This window comes from Antechinus flavipes, chromosome 2 (assembly GCF_016432865.1).
Source record: "Antechinus flavipes isolate AdamAnt ecotype Samford, QLD, Australia chromosome 2, AdamAnt_v2, whole genome shotgun sequence".
NCBI classification, from domain to species: Eukaryota; Metazoa; Chordata; class Mammalia; order Dasyuromorphia; family Dasyuridae; genus Antechinus; species Antechinus flavipes.
The window spans coordinates 431,904,297-431,929,424 of NC_067399.1; the positions used below are offsets into that span (position 1 = coordinate 431,904,297).

Sequence of the window (25,128 nt, forward strand, 5' to 3'; positions counted from 1 at the left end):
AGTGAATAGTACATATAATTGACAATAATGTTGACTCTCTTGCTCCCATACCCACTGTCACAGCATCTAAATCTTAAAAACTGATTTAAATCTCATATCTTGATTCTAAAGATCAACTGTCTAAAAGATAGGGGAAGTATGAAAAATATGTGAAAAAATGTGAAAAGTGAAAAATATATGAGAATTAGATTACAATTTTGTAACTGAAATGACTGAAAAAATAACTTCAATATAAAACAATAGGATGACATGGGATAGATATTAACATAATACAATGTGCCTAGTTACTGTACTAAGGTCTTTAATATCTCATTTGAACCTCACAATCTTGCAAAATAGGCATCACTGTTAATCCTATTTTACATTTGAGTGAGCTGACACAGACAATAAACGACTTGCCCAGTGTGCACATTCATGCAACATAATGGGTATAAACTAGAACCATTTCCAATAAGATCAGGGGTGAAGCAAAGTTGCCCACTATTACCATTACCATTAAATATTGTATCAGCATTGTTAGCTTTGGCAATATGAGAAGAAAATGAGATTAAAGGAACTAGAATAGGTAATAAGGAAACCAAATTATCACTCTTTGCAGATGATATGATGGTATACTTAGAAAATCTTAGAGAATCAACTAAAAACCCACTAGAAACAATTCACAGCTTTAGCATAGTTTCAGGATACAAAATCCACAAATCAGATTCTAGATTTGAACTTGGATATTACTAGCTTTGGGCCCAGAACTCATACCTGTGGAAACAGCTACTTGCTTTTGCTGACATGACAACTGATAAGGCACTCAAAATTATCAAAATCTTAGCCTATTGAAAGAATCCAAAATGGTGGAAGAGGAGTGATAGTCCTAATGTCCTCTACATCAAATCATATATGGAATTCTCTGATTCTCATGGCCAGATTTTATGAAAAGCATTAACATGTTAAAATGGGCCTAAGTTTTGAAGCATATTTGGATCAATATGCTGGTTAGGGGACCAGAAACTATGATATATTTGAACTGGTTAAAGGAACTTGTTAGATTAAACTAAAAAGAGCAGATTGGTGTAGACATGAACAAGTATTTGAAGTTCTGTTATGTAAAAGAGAAATTTCTATCACCACCTTCAGAGAATAGATAATAGTAATTACTAGAAGTTACTGAGAGAAAAAAAATTAGTTTAATGTAAAGAAAACTTCTACCATTAAGTGTTCAAAAGTTGAATAGGCTGCCTTGTGAAGTAATCAAGTGGAAGTCTTTTAAAGAAGTTGTGGAGTGACTACTTGCTGAAGATGATACTGAAAAGAAATGAAGTCATAAGTGAGTGGAATTGACTTTTCTATTTTCTTGAAGTCCTGATTTTTTCTGACTATATGATGAAATCTTAGGCTTTTATAGAGGAGGAAACTGACAGTTGGAGAGAAAATGTATTTGTAGTTCAGGCAGAAATAGATGCCAAGTCTCTGGATTCTCATGTTAGTACATTTTTTAGTCCTGCCTTTCCAGAAATTAGCCTAACCTACACAGGTACTGGGTAACAATCCTTTAAATTTTGCATTCTGTAATAAACATTATTTGGCATTTCCAAAGGGCTTCTAATTTTCAACTTCATGAAGGCTGTGGACCCCTGGAGCCCTTCCAATAGAACAGATGCTGATAAGTTCTTCTTAAAGCTGAGGGTTTAGAAATGACAGACCTACTTATCTCAGTCCATATTTTCTGAAGGAAAAAATTTACCTCATGAGAATAACTTAATTGTTCACCAGGTCTTAAATTTTTAGCCTTTATGGATTTAAGTCTTTGTTTTTCCATTTATGGGCCAGGTGACCTAGGACAAGTTCCTGTGCTCTGAAGTTTAGTTTACTACATTGTCACCAGAGGAATAATGCATTAGGTATGACTTACCCCAGAGTGTGATGTAAGGGCAGCATGTAGTAAACTTTAATTCCCATAAAAATGTTGACTGCATGCTATAATGAGTAGAACAACTGATTACATTTAAGACCACCAGGATTCAAATTCTATCTCAGACACTTAATAGATGGGACATCCTGAGAGCAACACTTAATATGATTGATTGTCACTTTTCTCATTTTTAAAATGAGTTGAATAAGACTCTATGGTTTCTAAGGTCTCCTCTAGCCCTAATTATATGATTCTATTTAAGCTGCTCTTATAATTATTCAGTTATTATTTAGTCTTAACACCTACATGAAACATCAGTCTTCTCTATAACATCTTTGATAAATGGTTATCCAACTGAACACTTCCAGTAATTGGGGAATTTAAGCATCACAATGGAGTTCATTACTGCACTGTGCTAGTACTTGGAAAATTCTTGGTTGTCTCACATGACTGAAAGCCATAGGATCATAAAATCACAGATTACAGAGATAATTTTTTATCTCAATTCCATTTTACAGATGAGTTAATTGTCAGAAAGGTCAACAAAGGCTTCAGATTTGGAAGAGACTAACATATATTTTAGAACTCTGCCCAAAATGGGTATCCCATGTATTGTAGCACCAATAAGTAATTGTTTTGCCTTTTCAGGAATACCTCTATTCACACACCACACACACACACACACACACACACACACACAAAATTAACACTGCCTCACATAGTCACCTACTTTACTATAAGCTAACTATATTTTTAGGAAATTCTTGAGTCTAATACCAAATTGTACCATTTAGAAATTTATATACTTTGGTCTGAATTCTACCTTGTGGAGACAAGCAGAATAAGCTTAATTCCTTTATCCTGTTACAGCTATTCAATAACTAATAAGATTATAATGTCCATCAAAAGTTCTGTTTTCTACACTAAACATCCTTCAGCCAGCTCTTTTATGACATGATCTCCAAGTTCTTCTCTGTCCCACTTCCCCTCCTCTGGATGTTCCTCAGCTTAGCAAAGACATTCCTAGAAGATACCAGAACACTTCAGATGTGATTTGATGAGGGCAGAGGAGGGAGGACAAAGCTTCTATTCTATTCATCTATTAAATATAATGGAGATGATGTTCTGTGATTGACGCATAGCCCACACCTGTTTTATAATGTTACTCCTAACATCAGCGAGTTTGATCAATCAGATAGGACTTTGTTTCCTATGAGCATGAAAGTCGATGGAGCCTAAGAAACAGATTGTTCTATTTACCTGGAACAGTCTCTCCCTATCAGGTATTTCTAAGTAACCCTGGACATTTATCTTGATTTTTGCATCAGATGAGTGGCCAATAACCAACTAGAATTTAGGGATTAAATGTAATGTGAATTTAATGTGCCACGGTCGTCAACTTATATCAAAGGGGCATTTTACCACCTGAGGAGTTATGGTAATATCAACAGCAGAGCCTGGGAGGTGAGGAAGAAAGAGAATCTGCAAAGAAACAGAACATTCTGAAGAGACAATATGGCCTTTTCCCTGCTGTTAAATAAGGCTTTTTTTGGTCTCTTTATTATAGCATCGTCTGGATTCTCAGGTAAGCAATATTTTTAGTCATCGGTGGGGAACCTGCGATTTGCTAGAAACTGTAGGAAGAAAACATTGCATGATTTGGGGTTGTTCCTGTTATTGTTGGGCTCCCCAAGAACAAATTAGAAAAAGATGTATTTGTCTGCTGATTATAATGTGTATTCCTTGATCAAAGTCCATAATGAAGAATTGTGCTATTAGCCATTTAATTCTATACCTTTTATCAAGCAACTATTAAGGCAGTACAGGAATATTTTGGCACTTGTCTGCTCTGAAAGTTGTTGAATTTGGTATTCTATTCATTTCAATGAGAAAAAAGATTTCAGCACTTGATTGTTGCTAGGTACTTATGGAACTTGGTTGTCTTGGTTCAACAGAAGGAATGGGAAATTGGCCAGAAGAACTGACCAGCCCCCTACTACTGGTGCTATAGCCCTCAGCTATAGGCAGATTTCTCCTTTTCCTACACCCTATGAAAATTACAGTAAAGGACTGACAGATTGGAGCCCACAATTTTGAGGTTGTGCACCAATTCCTGCAGGACAATGTAGCTGTAGCACATAGTTTCCCCATGTCCAGAAAAGTAACACTGGAAGAGACATAGAAAAGTTGGCCCATTAGCAACAAGAACAGTAGCAAGAGCTATGGTGGTGGAGAGAACAGCAGTATCAGGAACCCAGGTAGAGACTGAGATGGCATGGGCAGAGGGCCCAGGACTCTTGGCAGCCTCATACCCCAGGCAGGAGCCATAGCTTCCTGTTCTACTGTCAGATTTCCAACCCTACTTCAAGGAAACTTAAATAACTTTGGTGGGGGGCAGTCAGTATTGAAGTTTTAATTTCTCTCAGAAAGTGAATTAGATCAAGAAGGAAAGTATCTGGCTAGATGGGCTGAGCTGGACTGGCTTGTTATGCCACAGCTAGAAGCCCCTCTTGTTCTTTTGAAGAATTAGGTAGGGAAGGATTATTACATGCAGATTGAAGATGTATTTCTGATTGGCAAAAGTCATTGAGTCGTAGTCCTTTTCTTCACTCATTGTGCCTTTGGAACCAATTAACAAGTAACTTGAACTGGGGATGATAAGGATTTATTATAAATTATTGCCCCTGCTCTCTGGAATTTGCTTTTTAGTAGAAATATACACAACCATTAAAGCAGAATAACTTTTTAGTCCAATAGATTGATTTCTGTATGTATAAAACCCCATTCAATAATACATATATGTAAGTCATTTCTATTCCATTATCTTAGAGAAATTCCTGAGAACACTGAAAAGGCTTATGTGCCTTGTCCCTAGATACACAATTACTATGTTTCAAAACTAGGCATATAGCATGTGACTCTGGGTCAAGCCCCAGGGGTACAAAGATTAGACATAGTCCTTGTCCTTTAGGAGCTGTTCTAATAGGGCAGGGGGCCTGAGCATGACATTATCCTAGAAAAAAAAAAACAGCTGATCATTTCTTGGGCTTAAATGAGCCCATCTAATAAATATGAACATTGGTGAACATCCAAGCCTCAAGTACCACATGTTTAGATATACATTATGGATTTCCTGGTAAGACTTGCACAATGAAAAGACATTGACTTATTCTATAAGTTCATTTCCTATGAAAAATCAAGTAATGTCCCCTTTTATCATTTTGTTACAGATTTTATAAATTGGAAGAAACCTAAAACACGTAAAGCAGAGGTAAAAAAAAACGTACAGATTGAATTTTAAGTCAAATTTCCTGTTGGGATCATAGGATCTATAGTTGAAAAAGAATTGAGGTCACCTGGTACAAACATTCTCATTTTAACTGACTTGTTCATGGTCATATAGAAGTGTCAACACTAGAGTGAAAAGTTCTCTGACACCATTCTCAATGTTCCTTTCATGCTATCACTGCTATCATACTATTTCAGTGTCAATCTCATGGAGATTAAATCTGAAGGAACAACCCAATATTTCTTCACTTGTGTCTTAAACTAATTTGTCTTATAATTAATTTAGGTACCTTAGCTCCCTCATATCATGAGCCTCATGAAGACAATGTGGTATAGTGGAAAGAACAATGGAAGTTAGGAGATTTTGCTGGTCCCAGTTCTCCTGACTTTCTGAGTAATCTTGTGAAAATTCATCCTCTATCTAGGCTTTGTTTAGCCATTTGTAAAAGAAGGCTGTTGAGATGATCTTTAAGATCCTCTTCAACTCTAAATCTTTTGTTGTATTTCTGAGATCTAATACTGCTTCAGTATTTTTGTCCTGTGTCTTATGGATCTTTTCCAGATTCCAGTGGTTTATGATTCCACACCCACAAGTTATTTATTGATGTTATCTTCCTGAATACCTAATATTTGGCCCCACATAAAGTAAGCAGGTTCTTAGAGAATTGTAGGAATTGTGTGAACCAAACTAACTCCATTTTGCAAAAGCATCACAACTCTTAATGAATATTGAATAAATGAGATAATGCATGACAGATCATTTAGTCAAATGACTTTTATTTCACAACATATATATGTATATATATATATATATATATGTGTGTGTGTGTGTGTGTGTGTGTGTGTGTGTGTGTATTTCTTATTAGAGAGTAAAGTAGAGCTCTGGGACAACTGTATAAGAAGAGTTTTCTTTCTGTATGTGTTTCCATAAAAGAAAATTAGTTACCAGATTGGATGAATATTAGTTGCCTTGTAGATCAGGCGTCAATAATTTCTAATTGCACTGTTATCTAATATCAGAGGAATGTTTGGTAAACCTTACCTAGGAAAATAGCATTCGCTACAAGTCAGCATGGTTTTAATGAGAACAAGTCAAATAACACTAACTTCATTTCCTTTTTCAACACGGTTCCTAGAATTGAATTGTAGAGGAATGTCATAAGCAATAATGTACTTCAGTTCTCAATATTTCTATGGACAAAATTAGCATGAATCAGTTTATACTTTTAGGTGAATTCAAAAAGGATAAAGTCAGTGAACCCAAAGGGTAGTTATTGATAGATCACAATTTATTTTAGAGAAGTCTCTAGCCCTATATCATTTAACTGTCAATGATTTGGATGGAGGTATATATATGTTGATTGTCATGTTCAAGAGATATATGAAGCAGGAAATGACAGCTAACTTGATAACTGAACACTACGGTACTATGAAAAAAAATGAAACTTTGATTCAGATGATTAGATTTGGGTTTGATTCCTCTTATTGACAGGCTCTGTGACCTTGCAAACCTTGGTTTCTTAAATATTTTCCTGATTTATAAATTGGGGCTAATTATATCCGTATTACCAGTCTCACAGGAGTGTTCTACATATAGTGTTTTGTAAATCTTGATTTTCTATGTAAAATAAGTTCTTCTGGATATTACTCAGGAGTCAACAAGCCATCAGCCAAATCTGGCTGCCTCTTGTTTCTATGTACCCCATTTTAAGGCTATATAAAAACAATCAGGTCCTAAATTTGTTATTCAAGCCATGATTTGCTGACCCTGATTATTGATAATGATGATACCTAAAGAGATCAACAAACCAGAATAAAGAGTCAAAATCAATAAAATAAAATTGAATAGTGATACATATCAAATTCTACATTATAGGTAAAATGAATCAATTTTACAAGTGCTACCTATGGGAAAAGTAGTTTGGCAGCAGTTAGTGAGTCAAAAGTTTAAGATGTATTGATAAAATTAGTATCACCAAAGTTTTATAGTCCTAAAAGTTATTGTGATCTTTGGTTGCACAAGAAGTAAGAATGGCACTTCTCATACTACCCACTACCCTTGGGAGATCATATCTGGAATATTACATCCACATATGATCTTTATAACTTTGAAAAGACATTGATATCTTAACTACATTTAAAATATGAGGAACAGGATTATGTAGAGAATTAGAAACCATGTCATAATTTGATTGGTTGATGAAAAATTTTGAACTGGTGGAATGGAGGAAGGCATGTCTTTTATGAGGGTATGGAGGTGTGAGGTAAGGATAATTTTTGACTCCCGTTATTTTAAGTAATAGGACATAAAAGAGACATTAGGTAAAAGCATGAGAAATCTTCAATTTGAGATTCTATTTCCACTGGTTAGATTTGTTGAAGACAAGTTTCCTATTAAAGTATGAATTAGATTAGATATCTGCTGAGCTACCTTTCTGCTCTATGATTTTATTATTTGATGATTACTCCTTCTTTATGAGACTGTAAAGGTTCACACTAAAATTAGTGGATCAAATCTATAGGGAGGGAAAACTACGCTTACTATAAAGAAAAGTAATTTCCTAATAACTGACCTTTTTCCCAAGTGGGATAAAGTCCTTTGAAAAGCTGGATATTCCCATCAGAATAACAGATGAAAGATGAATAACATCTTATGAATTCAATTGTGAGTACCTTGTTTAGTTTATACTGATTTATATACCTTGTAAGACTTCTGCTATCTTTTAGAGTAATCTTTTAGAGTAAATTATTCTCCATAGTTTTAGCCTCAGAAGTTTTACCATAGAATGCACTCATGATGATGTAGACATTAGTTTAGGTCAGGGTGGAGGAAGTTTGGAAACCCAGATCTGGAGCCTCAATTCTAGTCAGTTATAGCCTGAGTTTGAGACAACCTCAGCCTTTTTTACCTATAGGTGGTTTTGAAACTTTGGGAAGTGGTCATCATTAATATCACTGCTCTCACAAGCCTGTTTCCATGATCATAAGACTGATTATCTAATTTAAATTCTTATTTTAAACCTATCTTTATAGATTGACTGTTTATGGTTGCTACAAGCAATGAAGAACAATATTCCAAGAATTTGGAAATATTGTGAATTTACATATGATCCACTATGTTCAAAAGATAAGGAAACTTTTGGGAACCAATGTCTCTACTGCCTAAAGTACAGGTAAAGAGATAACCAGATTTTCTTTTTTTCCCCTTAATTTTTTTATATGATTTTTAAAAAATGGAAAATAAGACAAAAAAAAGACTGATTTGTCAGATTGCAAAAAAAAAATCAAAGAACTGACACTGATTATTCTCTGAAAAAAATGACTACTCTCAGCAGTATTAGATCTGTATTTGGAACATTTAATTTCAATATTAATACAATCAACATTGCTTAGGTGCTTACTATGGCACTTAGCAATGGGTAGAATATTTGTGTGGGGAGGCTGTTAGCTGTAGTAGAAAGAGTTCAAGATTTGGAGTTGGGAAGACAGAAAGATATTGAGCAAATTGTTCTCAACAGGGATTAGTTTCCTCATCTATAAAATGGAGCAAAACTGGAGTTCCTTCTAGCTCTAAATCTCATGGTTTTATGAACCAGACAGTATGGCATAATAGATAGCAATCTGGTCTAAGATTGAAGAAAACCTAGGGTAATGTCTAGTTTCCAATATTTACTGCCTCTGTTACTGGGCAAATCATTTACTCTCTTAATACTCTAGGTAACTTTGTGAGACTACAAGTTGTAGACAAGATGATGACCTGCATTGATAAAGGGAATTCTAGAGGGAGTTCCCTGTACTAATAAAAACACAAATTCAGTTTCTATTACAATCCTTTAACTTCAGGAAGAGGAGGACTGTTTTAGATTTATATATTGAATTGAAGGTTCTTTATGATTAACAAATAAGAACATTTTTGCTTATAATCAGTTGTATGACTATAGAGATATGGTCTGCTCTAGATACTATTTTTTCCTTCTATTGCAAATATCTGCATATATTTTTCTCAACAAGGATACTATCAATACATTTATAGATTCATCTTCATAAAGATTTTGAACCTTTATAATGAATCTTAATAAATCAAGATGATGAAAAATGTATAAGGATCTCATCCTGTAACTATTTATCCTTAAACTTCAGCATTTAATTATTCAAAGCAATGAACAAAATTAATAGCAAATTCACATTAAGGGTTGAGATGAAAAGATAGGCTATACAGATAAAACTAACATTCTGACCTACTAAAAAGTTATTATCAATGTTATTAATATTAAAAAATGAGAACTAGTTCAACAATACAATGATCTATGACAATTCTGAAACTTATGCTTTTAAAAAATGTCATCCATCTCCATAAAAAGAACTGGTGGAGTCTGAATGCAGATTAAAGATATTTTTTCTTTATTTTTTTACTTCATTTTGGTCCATTTTCTTTTTAGTGCATGAACTAAATTGAAATGTGTTTTGTATCACTACACTTTTTTAAAATTTATTTTTTATTAAAGCTTTTTATTTTTAAAACATATGCATGGATAATTTTCAACATTCACTCTTGCAAAACCTTGTGTTCCAAATTTTTTTACTCCTTTCCCCCTAGCTTTTCCTCCCACCCCTTCCCATAGATGGCAAATAACCCAATCATGTTAAACTTGTGCAATTCTTCTATACTATTCCATAATGATTGTGCTGCACAAGAAAAATATGTCTACACTTTTACAACAAGTCAAATTGCTTGCCATTTCACAGAAAGGAGATGAGGAAGGAGAAAGAATTTGAAACTCAAATTTTGAAAAAAAAATGTTAAAATTATTTTTATATATAATTGGGGAAAAATCTTAATTTTTAAAAATAAAAAAATAGGAACCTCCCCCCCAAAAAAAAAGATGTTGACCTTGATTATTATGATTTCTTGAGAAAGCTTAAGTGTAACTTTCCATTTGGTTTCTAGTTTTTCCCTTTTCTATTCAATCCTCTATACCTATGCCTAAGATTTTCTTCCAAAAGGAGCTTGATATCATCAGTTCCATCCTCAGTAAACTTCAGAAGTTCTCTATGGCAACTATGATAAAATATTATTTCATCTTCACCCCATTCTTTTAAACATATACTTTTAGTGTGTTTCATAGAGAATACAGTTAGTGCAGTAGTACTTTGTAGTAGTAAATGAATTAGAAATGAGTAAATTAAAAAAACAACAATAACAAAATGAAATAGTTCACTGTTTTCAATGCAACATGTCTAAAACTGATTTTCTTATTCTTACAGAGGGGATCCTCTTGCCCTTCAAATATTCAAATTCTCTATCCTATACTTAAAATTCAATTACAAGATATTAGAATTGTAAGGGACCTGAAAATATGGTATATCAGGAAGTAGAATATTAGCTCTTGAAGAAGCCCTTCTTTATTTTATTTATAATGGAGCCTTATGTAATTCTCCAATGGTGGAGAATTCACTATCTCATAAATCAGGAAATTTTGTTGTTGTTTATCTCCTGTGGTCATGATTTTTTTTCCCCTTCTCTTTTCTTTTTCTCTCTTCCTTCTCTTTCTCTCTTCCTCTTTCTTTTTCCTTCCTCCGCAGTCCTTTGTTTCTTCCCCTTTCTTCCCACCCCCACCCCATTTCCTTTCTTCCTATCTTTCATTTTTCTCTAAAGTTCTTTTTAGTTCTAACTTTTCAATTTTATGGTCCTATGGACCTATGTCTCCTTCAATTTTAAAAGTATATAAGAGGATAGCATTAGCATTGTTTGAATTTAAAAAACGTTTATAACTTGAAATTATAACACTGGATTTACCTTCATTTCTGTCTCTTCTTCCTTAGAAATTCCACATTAAAAATTCATAAACTCGATTTTGGTGAATGCTGACATTTTTGGGTTCCCATATGATGACATCTCTCTTCAACCCATCACTCTTGAATGGTCCTAAAGATAACTATTCTTCTCCACTTTTGTTCAAAAAGTTCTTTATAACTATAAATTATTAATTGAAAATTTCTATTGAGATATTCTTTTTAGAAGAAGGGCCATTAAAGCATTTCCCAATTTCCCATTCCCCATCAGCTACAGAAAAACCTTTATAATAAAATCTAATTGTCTTGATGACTCTGGTCATTTAATCACTCAAAGAAATATAGGCTCAATCAGAACTTCTGCAACTCAGTCAAGGTGAGATCAAGGATTCATAAATCCTAAAATATGGATAGGAGATTTATTCCCTTCTCACCTGTTTCTTAAGATTTCACTCAGATTCCCAGGTTACATGTTCCTTATATGTATGTCATCATATATGTAAAATATGAGGCTGCAGTTCTCACTTTCATACACAGACATTCTTGAATTCCCCCTCTGTAGAAGTATCATTTTTAGAATGATAACAAGGGTTGGGTTATAGGATTTTTGCCCTAAGGTACTAAGAAAAAGGGGCCTGACATTACTTGAAATTCTTTTACAAGTAGGAACAACAGAACTTAGTATCCTCCCTTGTCCTTCTGCTCTCACTTTAAAGACTCTTCATCCTTGTTATTCAAATAAGGAGGATTTCTTTTTGTTCAAGCTTTGCTTAGTGACATATAATCAAGATAAGTATTAAGAATTTGCTATAATGCAGGTACTGAGCTAAGTGTTAGTGGATACAAAGTAAGACAAAGTAAGGCACCATACTGGCCCTGTTCTTCAGGACCTTATAATTCAATGTAAAAGACAACATAGAGCTATTTATTAACATGATCCTTTGAGGGTAATCTCAGAGGAAATGCACTAAGATTAAGGATATTTTGAAATGGTTCCTTGCAAAATATAGGCAGGGAGGGATTAGCTTTTACAAAGCACCTCCTGTGTTCTAGGCACAGTGTTAAGTACTTTTTGAAAACACTTTTTTTTTTAAATTTATCTTCACAAATGTGTCATCTTCATTTTACAGTTGAAAAAATTAAGTTAAAAAAAAAGCTTAAGTGACTTGCTCAGAATCATTTAGCTAATGTCTGAGGCTCAAACTTTCCCCCTAGATTCTTTAGCTGAGACTTGAAGGAAGCCAGAGAATCCAGGAAGTCGAGATAAGAAAGGAGAGAAGTCCAGACATGGGGGATAGTCAGTAAAAATGCTCAGAGTTAGTAGATGAAGTATCTTGTTTGAGGAAGAGTTAAGGGACATTTTCTGTAGGTTGCAGAATACATGGAGGGGAACAAAGTGCAGGATGGGAAGGATAGAAAGGAGCTAGGCTATTAAGAGCTTTAAAATCAAAAGAGAGGGGGGCAGCTAGGTAGTGGAGTGGATAGAGCACCAGCCCTGAAATCAGGAGAACCTGAATTCAAATCTGTCCTCAGACACTTAACACTGTCTAGCTGTGTGACCCTGGGAAAGTCACTTAACCTCAATTGCCTCAGGGAAAAAAGTCAAAAGAATAGATTTTGTATATAATCCTAGAAGTAATAGGGGGCCACCAAAGCTAAGTAGAGTGTCACTTGATCAGATATATGCTTTAAGAAGTTTAATTAGTGGTCAATTACTACCAATGAATATATTATGGTCTGATCAATTCAACTGAACAATAAGGCTTATCTTTTACATTTTTAATTACCTCTAAATGTGTTATTCTAATGTTCTCCAAAGGGAAATCAATATGGCAAGAGCAGCTACTCTAGATGACTTTGGGAATCCCCAAAGTCCTTAGTACACATTCTGTGATCTTGCCTAAAATCAACAAAAAACAAAGGCAAAAAGGTACTAAATCATTGAAGGGGTACCTGAATAAGGCTACCTGGTTAAGTCCATGCTTTTTGTGAAGCCAGTGATGGAAGAGCTGAGAGTGCCATTATCAGCCATGCATGAGAAAATCAAAGCAGAAGTCATGCTCTCTGTCACCAAATAATATCTTGGATTTATAGCATGCCTGAAAGCCATAACCATAGAGTTAGCCATCCTTCAAAAGCCCAAACACTGAGCTGCCATATGCTTGGAGACTCTGGAATTTTCCCCAAAAGTGCTGGTTATGTTGTCACTGGGATGGCCCCAAAAGGGAGAAACAGAAAGACAGACCCAGAAAAAAATAGTCATGGATTCAAAGAGGCTCATGGGTAGAAGAGATCTTAGCACATATACTACTCTTCCATCAGAGATAGGAGTCCCTTGTATTACAGCATTAAACAGTATTGGATGTGACTTTTCATGGATTACTCCATTCATAAGGAATTTCTGTCTCATATTTTTACTGTAAACTGTACTTTTGGGGAAGTTATTAAGTATAGTGCCAAATTCTGCTTCTTAGAAATTTCTATCAATTGGTCCCAATTCTACCTTCTGAAGACAAGCAAAATAAATTTAACTCCTTTATTTTATAGTAGCTTTTCAAATACTTAGATGAGATTATGTCCATTAAAACTCTGTTTTCCAAGATAAATATCTCTTAGATCCTTTATCTGTATAAGAAATGGTCTCCAGATCTTTCACTATACTAGTTCCCCTGCTCCAGATGTTCCTTGGCTTAGCAAAGACTTTTCTAAAAATAAATTGATCATTTCAGATATCATTGGCACATAATTGATATCAGCATTATAATGTGATTCCTAGTCACCAGAAAACCAAATTTCATCAATCAAGTAGGATTCTATCCTGTGTTGGGGTGGGTTGAAGAGAGGAAAAATTACTAAGAAAAAGAGGCTTGCTTCAAGTATCTGCCTCTCCCTGTTCAGTATTTGTCAGTAACTTCTGGAAATTTGTCTTCAATTTTTACCTTATGGGTGGCCAATTTCAATCCAAAATACATGGGATTTAATTCCCCTCAGGCTATATTATCATTGGCTAATAGGCTGTCAATCTATGGTACCTTTCATTAATCTTTTTATTTCTGCTGTTTTCCTCTTCTTGGGTTCTATATGTAGTTTTTTCCCCTAATTATGCCATTGTTTTATGAAGTTTAGAACTGGGCTCATTTTTCATAATTATTAGCTCTATTGAATTCTTGATATCTTTGCATGAGGAAAAAATATTCTGTATAAATTGTTTTAGTCTTCAGTAGCCTGCATTTAATGTGACATGTTATACACTAAAAGCCATTTTGCCACCTGAGGGATGATATTCTTCCTATTACTATCATGTGATAAAAACCTGGAAGGACAGAAATAATGGGAAATTGTATTAAAAAAAGAACATCCTGTGGGCTTATATTCCAAAGAGATCTTAAAGAAGGGAAAGGGACCTGTATGTGCAAGAATGTTTGTGGCCCCTCTCTTTGTAGTGGCCAGAAACTGGAAACTGAGTGGATGCCCCTCAATTGGAGAATGGCTGAATAAATTGTGGTATATGAATGTTATGGAATATTATTGTTCTATAAGAAATGACCAGTAGGATGACTTCAGAAAGGCCTCTGGAGAGACTTACACGAACTGATGTTGAGTGAAATGAGCAGGAACAGGAGATTGTTATATACTTTACCAATGCTATATGATAATTAATTCTGATGGATGTGGCCCTCTTCACCAATGAGAAGAAACAAATCAGTTCCAACAGAACAATAATGAATTGATCCAGCTACAGCCATTGAAAGAACTCAGGGAAATGAGTGTGAACCACTACATAGAATTCCCAATCTCTCTATTTTTATCTGCCTGCATTTTTGATTTCCTTCACAAGTTAATTGTACACTATTTCAAAGTCCAATTTTTCTGTAACTGCAGCAAAATAACTATGGACATGTGTATATATATATATATATATATATATAGTATTTAACATATACTTTAACATATTTAACATGTATTGGTTTACCTGCCATCTGGGGAAGGGGGTGGAGGAAGGAGGGGAAAAATTGGAACAAAAGATTTTGCAACTGTCAATACTGAAAAATTACCTCTGCATATATCTTGTAAATAAAAAGCTATGATAAAAAAAGAACATCCTGCATAGAAAATACAATCTCCCTATTGTGCTGAACAAGGCTTTCTTATGTCCCTTAATCTTTTTATTGTCTGAATTCTCAGGGACTGATGTCCTTAGTCACAGTTGAGAACTTCTGGTTTATCAGAACCTGTAGGAATAAAATAGTGCTCTCCATTACCTGGCCTAAGATGTTCCTGTCAGTACTGGGACTCTCAAAGTTTGCATTAGGAAACTGTTGGTGAAGATTCTCATTATTCTTTGCATTACCCAAACTCATACTAAACAATTGTGGGGTCAGCCATTAAAATCCATTCAAACTTTATTAAAGTCCCTAGTTTATGTAGGGCCCGGTGCTTTGATTTGGAAGAGATAGAACATGTATATGAAACATGATCCCTGCCCTCAAGGAGCTAAAGTTTCACTTGGGTGCTAGAAAACCTTTAATATGGAATAATATTCTATAAGAGCATTTTTTTTTTACTTCACTACATATGCTTCTTTGCATATAAACTCAGTACATAAATGCAGCTAATTTTTTTTCCCATTTTTTAAAGAGAGATACCTGGAGTATTGAGAGGGATTGAATAACTTGCCTTTGGGCACACAATTGATATGCTTTAGAGACAGGCATATAGAAAATATCCTGTATGTGCCAGAGCAGTACCAGTTCCTAGGGATACAAAGATAAATATGAAACAATTTCTGGATTCAAGGAATCCTTGTATTGTACTATGAGAATGGATTTTCATATCAGAAAAATAAACAGATTATTTCCTTGGCTTAAGTGAGGCTATGTTATAAATATGAAGCCATTTTGTGATAGAGGTCCCAGCATTTGGGGGCATCAAGAGAGACTTCATAAAGAAGGTAGTACTTAGAATGAGAGAGAGAAAGATGCAGAGGGATTAATGAGAAGATAATAGCAATTAAAATGCTGAGAATAACAGAGATAAGGAGATCCACCAAGGAAACTGGAGTGAAGAGATTGGAGGCATTTTTGAACAAGGGCGAAGAGAAATAAGTAATGGCAAAAAAGTAAAGGGGACTTTAAAGTCAAGAGGCAGAAAGAGGTGAAGAAAATCTTTGAAGTCAAAGAAGACAAACCATGGTGACAGAATCAGCTTACAAAACTTGAAAGGCACAGTAGTAGAGAACAGTGATGAATCAAGTTTTCATCTATGTACAGAAGGAAGGAATTCTACAATGTGTGAAGGATCTCTTGAATTTCTTCCCTTCAATACCTTCTTACCACGTGTCCCCCACATTCCCCTCTAGATAAATGGGGGCTCCCTCAGGGGTTCCAAGAGAGGACACAGTCCTTTCAGCATGAAGTATTATTCTTTTTCTGATGGACATAGAGATTGGACACTCATGCCTCTACCCCCAGCATGCCAAAGAGCTTGGAGCAAAGTGTTCCTCACAGATAATTCTATTTGAGGAAGCCAGTGAGAATTGATGTGAGGAATGGGTCCCAATTGTGTCTCCAGTGTTTTGGGTTTTTTTTCCTCTCTACATTTCCTCTTTTCTGATAGTAATATCAACTCCTATTCCTCCTAAAATGAAAAATAACTTTAGTTCTGATTTCTTTCATAAATGCTATGTGGGTGAGAGCCTAATCCAGACCACTTTGATAAGCATAAAGAGTATGAGACCCCAAATGAGTTACAACTAAATGTCCTCTAAGATTCCCCATTAAGTGTAAGATACTATTCCTTAAGCCAATGTATAGAAAAAAGTATCTCATTCAATTGAATATGGTAGTTATTTTTGTATTATTTTCACATTATGAATTATTGTATTGATTTGATATCACATATTTTCTCCAGCTGATGGATTTCTTGGGGTAGTAATTTAGTTAGGCAATGGAATTATTATTTGTAATTCTGCCACAGGATCCTTCTGTCTTTGTAGCTTTTAAATCTCATCTTGCTTCCTAGCTTGAACCTGTCTTAGATCTTCCTATTCCTCCTCTCCTTCTAGTTCAATAACTACTTTCTCAATTTTCCCCATGCCAGAAACTACTGCAGGTTTCTCAGCTATTCCTACTCTAGGAAGAAATTATCTACTTCCACATCTTCATCTCCTCGGACTACTTGCTTCCATATCTTCAGCTCCCATTACTTTGCAATTCTTTCCTTCTCAACTATTCCCACCTTTTCATCTTCTTTCATTTTATTCTCCCCATTTCATCACCTCTTCTATTTCTTCAAGCCCCTTTCATCTTTTAAAGTTCTTTCTTCTCATATTCTCTCACCTGTTCAACTATACCCATTAATTTAACTGTATCAGCCTTTTTAGCCTCCCCAATCTCTTAAAAGGAAATATTGAGTAAGGTTTCAAAAAGACGACAGATAAGCTAATGTCAACTTGAACTGTAGAATCAAAAATAGTATTGAAACTGAAGTACAAATTGAATGATCCTGGCCAGAACGTCCTCTTCTTTTTGGAATATCAAGAATCTCCCATTCGAATGGAAAAGACAAGTAATGTTTCTCTAATAGGTAGAAGGCAATGAAAATGAGGAGAGAGTAAGAAAGAGGAAGAGTGACAGAAAGATAAAGAGAATCAAATACAGAAAGAGAGAGACAGAGAGACAAAGCCATATCAAAAAGAGAAAGAGAAAAAGCCAAATGGTGTGGGAGAAAGACAAAGAAAATCAGCAAAAGAAAAATAAAAAGTCAGAGAGTAACAAATCAATAAGAACACATTCAAATGTTTCAGATTTGGAAGGGAACTTAAAAATTATGTATTCTAAAACTCTGCCCAGGATGGATGTCCCATGTATTAAATAACACCAAGAAGTAGTTGTCCTGCTTTTTCAAGAATACCTGCAAAAAGTCTACTGCTTCACATAGCAGCCCATGTTACTGTAAACTGACTATACTTTTTTGGAAGTTCTTAAGTCTAATACTAAATGCTACTTTTTGGAAATTTCTATCAATTGGTCTGAATTCTACCTTTTGGAGACAAGCAGAATAAACTTAATTCCAATTTGCCATTATAGCCCTTCAATAACTAATGAGATAATTACTTCATCAAAGTTCTGTTTTCTAAGCTAAACATCCCATCCAACCTTCCTATGACATGATCTCCCCTAGATGTTCCTCAGCTTAGCAGAGACATTACTAAAAATAAATAGAACACTTCAGATGTGGTCTGTTGAGGGCAGAGGAAAGCAAAGATCCTATCCTCTTCATTCTCAATTCTAGATTTCTATTAAGTATAGTGGAGTTGACTTCCTGTAGTTGGTGCAACCCACAACTCTGTTACTCCCAATCACTGTAACACCAAAGAGTATGATCAATCAGCTAGGACTTTATCCCCTGGGACAATGGAAGTTAATGATGCCTAAGAAGCAGATTGATGCATTTTCCTAGAATAGCTTTTCCAAACAGGTATTTTTCAGTATCCCCTGGAGACTCATCTTCAGTTTGTATCTAATGGATGGCAAATAAGATAGCTGAAAAAACTTTAGGGATTAGATAAGTTCCCTTAGACCACATTGACTTTTGACCAGTTATCTGTTAACATATGGTGCCCTCTAATAGTCCCAAATAAAAGTTTAATGATTATTTATTTGGTTTATGTGACTTCTTTTGCATTGACAATGCCATTAATCTATGAAGTTTAGAAACTTGGATTCAATGTTAATAAGTAGTCACTTCTCTAAGTGCTTTTTATTGGCTTTGCATATGGACAACATGTTCTGTACACATAGTTCTAATCTTCAGCAGCTTGCATTTAATATCCCCTGTCAACTGATATCAAAGGAAATTTTACCACCTGAAGAATGATAGCAATATCATTAGCAGGACAAACCTAGATAAAAAGAGTCTCGGAGCTGAGGAAGAAAGGGAAGCTGCATAGAAGCAGAACATTCTGGAAAGAAAATATGGCCTTTTCTCTGCTGTTGAATAAGACTTTTTTGGGCCTCTTTATCATTGTATTGCTTGAGTTCTCAGGTAAGGAATATTCTTAGTCTAGGTGGGGAACTTGTAATTTGCCAGAAATGGAAGAAAACAGTGCCCTGTATTACATAGCTTGGGCTGCTCCTATCACTATTGGGATTCCCAAGCACATATTAGGAAGTGATTTATTTCCATGCTGGTTGTAATGTATACTTCCTGATCAAAACCTGTACTGAAAAAATTGGGCTGTTAACCAACTATTCTAGGTGTAACTTTTGTCTGCTCTGAAACTCCTTGAATTTGGTATTTTGTGCATTTCAACTAGAAAAAAATATTTCAGTACTGATGTTTACTAGGCCCTCATGGAACTTGGTTGTTGTCTTGCTTGAGTGGTAGAGGGGTGAAAGTTCCCAGGGGTACTAGCTTCATGCTCCCATTCCTACTGCTATTGCATTTAGTCATAGACAGCTCTTCCCCAATGTAGACTGTAGGAAAGAAGTGACAGATTGAAGTTTCTACAGGAAATGTGGCTGTGGCATATAATTTCCCAGTGTGCCAACAAGTAGTTCTGGAAGAGGCATAGATTGGCTGGAATGCTCAACAAGAAGAGCAGCCTTGGTAAGAGGAGGAGTGGGAAGAGCAGCAATGGCAGGAGCCCAGGTACAGGATGTGGTGGCACCAACAGGGGACCCAGGTCTCCTGGCATGCTTAAGCCCTGATAGCTCCCAGAACCCTGGGAAACAGCCATAACTTCTGATTCTATATCCAGGCCTCCATCCCTATCCTAAGGAAGCTTGGATAAGCTTGAGAAGAGTATAAATGTCATGGTTCCTCTATGAAAATGAATTAGGTCAAGAAAGAAGGAGTCTGACTGGGTGGGCTGAGCTGAGCTGACTTGTTTCTCTAGAGCTGGCAGCCCTATTTGCCCCTTTGGGGAAGTGGATGAATAGGAGTTACTAGTCTGCAGACTGGAAATATTATTTTTTTGGGGAAAGTCCCTCAGTGCTACTCTTTTGTCACTCATTGTGCCTTCTGGACCCAATTAACAATAAATACTAAGGTATCACTTTGATACTTTGAGATGAAGATGACGAAAAGTTTAAATAAACTGTTATCCCTGCCCTCCTGGAATTTTTGTATGTATAAAACCCCTCCACTATTAAACATAAGCAATTCATGTCTGTTCCATAGAGTTAGAGAGTTTTCTGACAACACTGAAAAGGGTTAAGTGCCTTGCCCCTTTAGACTTAGACATATAGCAAATGCCCCTTAATTGTGAAGGCTGTGTCAAGTCCTGGGGATACAAAGATTAGGACTAAGGATTTTATGTTCTAACAGGGGAGGAGGCCTGAGCAAAAACCAGTTGATGATTTCTTGGGCTTCAATGAGCCCATTTAATAAATACCTAGCCAGTATTATAATAAATACCAGGCTTCAGTACTAGATGGTTAGAAATACTCTATGAATTTCTGGTAGGGCTTGTACAATGAGAAGATATTGTCTTATTCTATAAATTCACTTCCTAGGAAAAATTAAATTCTTTAATGTATCTTTTTATCCTTTGGTTTCAGATGTTTTATGTTGGAAGAAGTCTAATGCTTATAAACCGGTAAGAAATGCATAAATTGGGTTTTAGGTCAACTTTCCTAGTGGGATTGTATGATCTATAGCTGTAAAGGAGTTTAGGGGTCACCTAGTACAACATTCCCAGTTTACAGATGAGGAAACTGAGGCTTACAGACCTCAAGTGACTTTTTCATAGTCATATAAAGGTAATTATCAACAAATGATTTTTGAAGTCTCGTTGAGTCATTCATTTTCATTTGTTCAATTCTAATTTTTAGTGAATTATTTTCTTCAGTTAGCTTTTTTATCTCTCTTTGCATTTGGCCAATTGAACTTTTAAATGTAGTGTTTTGTTGATTGGATTTTTTCCCAATTTCACAAATTCTGTTTTTCAACAAATTGTTTTCTTTTTCAAATCTATTTTGTAAGGAGTTACATGATTTTTTGATTTCACTAAATCTATTTTTAAGGAGTTTTCTTCAGATAATTTCTGTGTTTCCTTTTCCAAACTCTCTTGCAAACTTCTCATTTCCTTTCCCCATTTTTCTTCTAACTCTCTTTTAAGATCTTTTTTGAATTCTTCCAAAGGACCTATGTGAGATCGGGACCAACTTATATCACCCGTTCAGGCTTCATCAGTACATGATTTATCTTTGGGATCCTCAGGGTTCAGATTTGTTCTCTTTCTACATAAAAGTTATTTATGATCAGAGTTCTTTTTACTTTTTTGCTCATTTGTTTTTAAAGGTTGAAGTCTGTTCTGGGTAAAGGAGTGATTGTTTCAAGCTTTCTCTATAAGCAATGCTACCCTAGGCTGGTGCTGCTGACTTCCTTCCTGTGCTGAGTGGGCGTGGCCAAATCCCATGTTATTCCAGGGCTTAGCTGTTCACTACTTGACTTTTGTACTTGTGTTGGATGTCTGACAACTAATCTGCTAATCCACTGGTTTGTAACCAATGCTGCTGTATTTTGGCTAAAAGCCTCCCAGTAGATTCCCCAGCCTGTGAATGGTACACCATCTTGGATCTCTGCTTTGCTCTGTGTTCAGCTGCCTCTCCCCTTTTTCCATTCCCCACCTGATTAAAACAGATCTTTTCTGAAGTTCTTCCAAATAGTTTCTGCTGGAAATTTGTTATACTTCAAATATTTGTGGATTCTGTCATTTCAAAACCAGTTCAGAAGCTTAATCAGAAGTCGATCTGAAGGCCGCCAGGAAGAGCTCAGATAAAAAAATTGTGTACTCTCTACCATCTTGATTCCACTCCACCATTGCAGTTGTTTATTAATGTATATTAAATGAATGAGGTGTAATGCATGAGGATTATCAGCCAAATGACTTTTATTCCACATCTTAAAATATATGCATTTTTTGTTTGAGGAAAAAATTGGAACTCTGGGGCACACTCTGTGAGAAAACTTTTCTATCTGTATGTGTTCTATAACATATGAAGGAGAGTTAGTTGGCATATTGGGTAAATATCAGTTGCCTTGTAGATCAGGTGTCAATAATTTCTAATTGCACTATTACCTAACATCAAAGGGATGGTTGGTGAACCCTTACCTAGGAAAACAGCAATCAATATAAGTCAGCATGGTTTAATTGAGAACAAGTCAAATAACACTAACTTCATTTTCTTTTTCAACAGGGCTCCTAGAAATGAATTGCTGAAGAATATCATAAGCATAATTCTCAATATCCCTATGGACAAAATAAGCATGCACTAGTTTATTGTTTTAGGCAAATTCAGAAAGAGTAGAATCACTGAATCCAAAGAGTAGTGATCAATAGAGCATTATTTTCTTTTTGAGAAATCTTTAGCTTTATGCTGTTCAATATTTTTCTCAGTGATTTGGATAGTGATCATCACATTCAAGGATGATATGAAGATGGGAATGATAGCTAACATGCTAACTAGCAAGATGATACTATGGAAAGAATTTGAGACCTAGATTCAGATGACTGGGTTTGGGTTTTATTCCTCTCATTGACAAGCTCTGTGACCTTGCAAACTTTGGTCTCTTAAACATTTTCCTGATTTATAAATTGGGGTTAATTATCAGTCTCACAGGAGTGTTCTACATATAGTGTTTTGTAAATCTTGAATTTTTATGTAAAATAAGGCATTATGAGTATAAAGAATTAACAAGCCATTAGCCAAATCTGGCTACCATACCTGTTTTTGTATACCCATTTTAATACTATATAAAAAAATAGTGAAATCAAAAAATCATGTAACTCCTTACAAAATAGATTTGAAAAAGAAAACAATACTATATTTAAAAAAATACTATATACAAAACCCAGATTTAATGTTCAAGCCATGATTTGCTGATCCCATTATTGATAATGATGAAGATCCTTAAAAAGATTGTCAAGCCAGAATAATGAGCTGACATCAATAAGATAAAATTGAACAACGATACATATCAAGTTCCATATTATGGATAAAATGAATAATTGTACAAGAACATGTGGAAAAAATGGTTTGGCAGCAGTTTGTGTTCATTATAACTGGCTATTTTAGCAAATCAAAAGTTTAAGATGACCTAGTGATATAATAAGTATCAACAAAATTAAACAGTCCTAAAAGTTATTTGATCTTTGGTTGCACAAGAAGTAAGAATGGCAATTCTCATACCATCCACAACCCTTGGGAGATCATATCTGGAATACCACATCCAGATATAGTCCCTACAGCTTTGGAAGGACATTAATATCTAAACCATATTTAAAATATAAGGAACAGAATTAAGAAGAACTAGAAACCATGCCATAGTCTGATTGGTTGATGAAAAATTTTGAACTATTGGAATAGGGGAATGTATGCTTTGTGTAGAGGTTATGGGGGTTAGGTGAGGGTAATTTTTTGACTTCTGTTATTTTAAGTAATGTCATATGAAAGAGACATTAGGTTAAAAAATATGAGAGATGTTCAGGTTGAGATTGTATTTTCACTGGTTAGATTTGTTGAAGATGAGTTTCCTGTTTAGATATGAATTGGACTAGATGTGCACTGAGCTTCCTTTTTCCTCTGAGATTTCATAATTTGATGATTACTCTTTATTTTATGAGACTCCAGGCATTTACCCTAAAATCAGTGGATCAAATCTGTAGGGAGAAAAATAAAAGAAAATATAAAGAAAAACTAACTTTCTAATGACTGTTTCCCAAAGTGGATAAACACCTCTGAGACGTTTTAATAAACAAATGAAGCATGAATAACATATTGTCACAGATTCAATTGTGAGCACCTTGCTTAAGTATAGAATGATTTATATACCTTGTAAGGCTCCGATCTTTCAGAGTCAATTATTTTCTATAGGTTTAGCATCAGAAGGATGATAAGTTTGTTCTCTAAGGGTATAGTAAGGATAATATAAACCTCAATTGTTGTTGTTGTTGTTCTCAACAAGACATCAGGGAGGTGATGCTGTGACATGCAAGTGAATTGGATTTAAGTGACAGAAGGATGTGCAAGGTCATCTGCCTCCCTTTCCCCTTCAGAACCAATTGGGTCAAGTGGCAAAATATAGACCAAGTTGATTGGAGATGGCTCTGCATGCAATGGTAGATCTTGGCCTTTTAAAACTAAGGTCTTCAACAGATCTCAGTTTGACTGAGGCTGCACCTATTCAGTCACAAAGGCTGGGTAGCAACTAACATCATCCTGCACATGCCTAATCTTTCAGTTGTTGAGTAGACTTCTCTTGTATCCTAGTAACAGTTTGGATGAACTTGTGAGTCAGTGAGCACCAAGTTATTATGATCAGTCTTTGATAACTGGGAATCTTGTGCAGGGATACCAACCTACACCACACAAGCCCAGTCATTTTCTGAATCTATCAAGACTTGTCTGAATTTTGATTCCAAGAAATCTTTCTTGTCAGCACCTGTGTTTTCTTTGTACAGAAATATGAAATTCCTAGTGTTGGATCTTCTTCCATAATCTACCTCTCACTTAATATATAAATCTTGGGACACTATCTAAGGACATCAAAATAGAGTGACTTGCTCATAGTTACATAAATAGTAAATGTTAGAGATAGAACTCAACCCAGGAAATTCTGACACTAAGTCTGACACTAATAGGATTATTAATTTAAAGATAGAAGAGACCTTAGAAGTCATTAAGTCTTCAATCAGTCTCAGTTTGACTGAGGCTTCATCTATTCAGTGATTAAAGCTAGGTAGCAAAAGAGGTACAGAATCTCCTCTTTCACTAATCCAAAAAACAAAACAAAACTTAAATAAATAAATGAGTGAATGAGTCTGACAGGGGAAGATCCTCAGGGGTTCCGGTCAAAGCAGAAATGACTGCTATTTACATTGAATCTGAATCAATCAGAACACAAACAATGACCAAATAGGTCTTGGTTTAGGACCTATTGTTGGCCAATGAGAATTTTTTTTTTAATATACAATATTTTTATTTTTATTTTATTTTATTTTTTTAAAAAATTTTTTATTTAATAATTACTTTATATTGACACTCGTTTCTGTTCCGATTTTTTTCCCCCTCCCTCCCTCCACCCCCTCCCCTAGATGGCAAGCAGTCCTTTATATGTTGGATATGTTGCAGTATATC

The 25,128-nt window shown here is 35.1% G+C and overlaps 1 protein-coding gene across 13 annotated transcripts in view; it reads left to right on the forward strand.

The window, feature by feature from the left end:
* The first annotated feature begins 3,154 nt into the window (after nucleotides 1-3,154).
* Nucleotides 3,155-25,128, forward strand: part of LOC127550240 (serine protease inhibitor Kazal-type 9-like) — a 52,117-nt gene continuing 30,143 nt past the window's right edge. For 2 of the 13 annotated variants that reach the window (XM_051978959.1, XM_051978960.1), the window contains exons 1-3: nucleotides 3,155-3,488; nucleotides 5,134-5,174; nucleotides 20,548-20,585. In XM_051978959.1, coding sequence (XP_051834919.1) covers nucleotides 3,419-3,488; nucleotides 5,134-5,174; nucleotides 20,548-20,585 — 149 coding nt within the window. In that variant the 5' untranslated portion in view covers nucleotides 3,155-3,418. Of the gene's footprint in view, nucleotides 3,489-5,133; nucleotides 5,175-8,224; nucleotides 8,365-11,014; nucleotides 11,295-18,871; nucleotides 19,031-20,547; nucleotides 20,586-25,128 lie in introns of those variants that run through there. The other 11 variants (XM_051978965.1, XR_007950805.1, XR_007950804.1 and 8 more) reach the window with 11 other exon arrangements.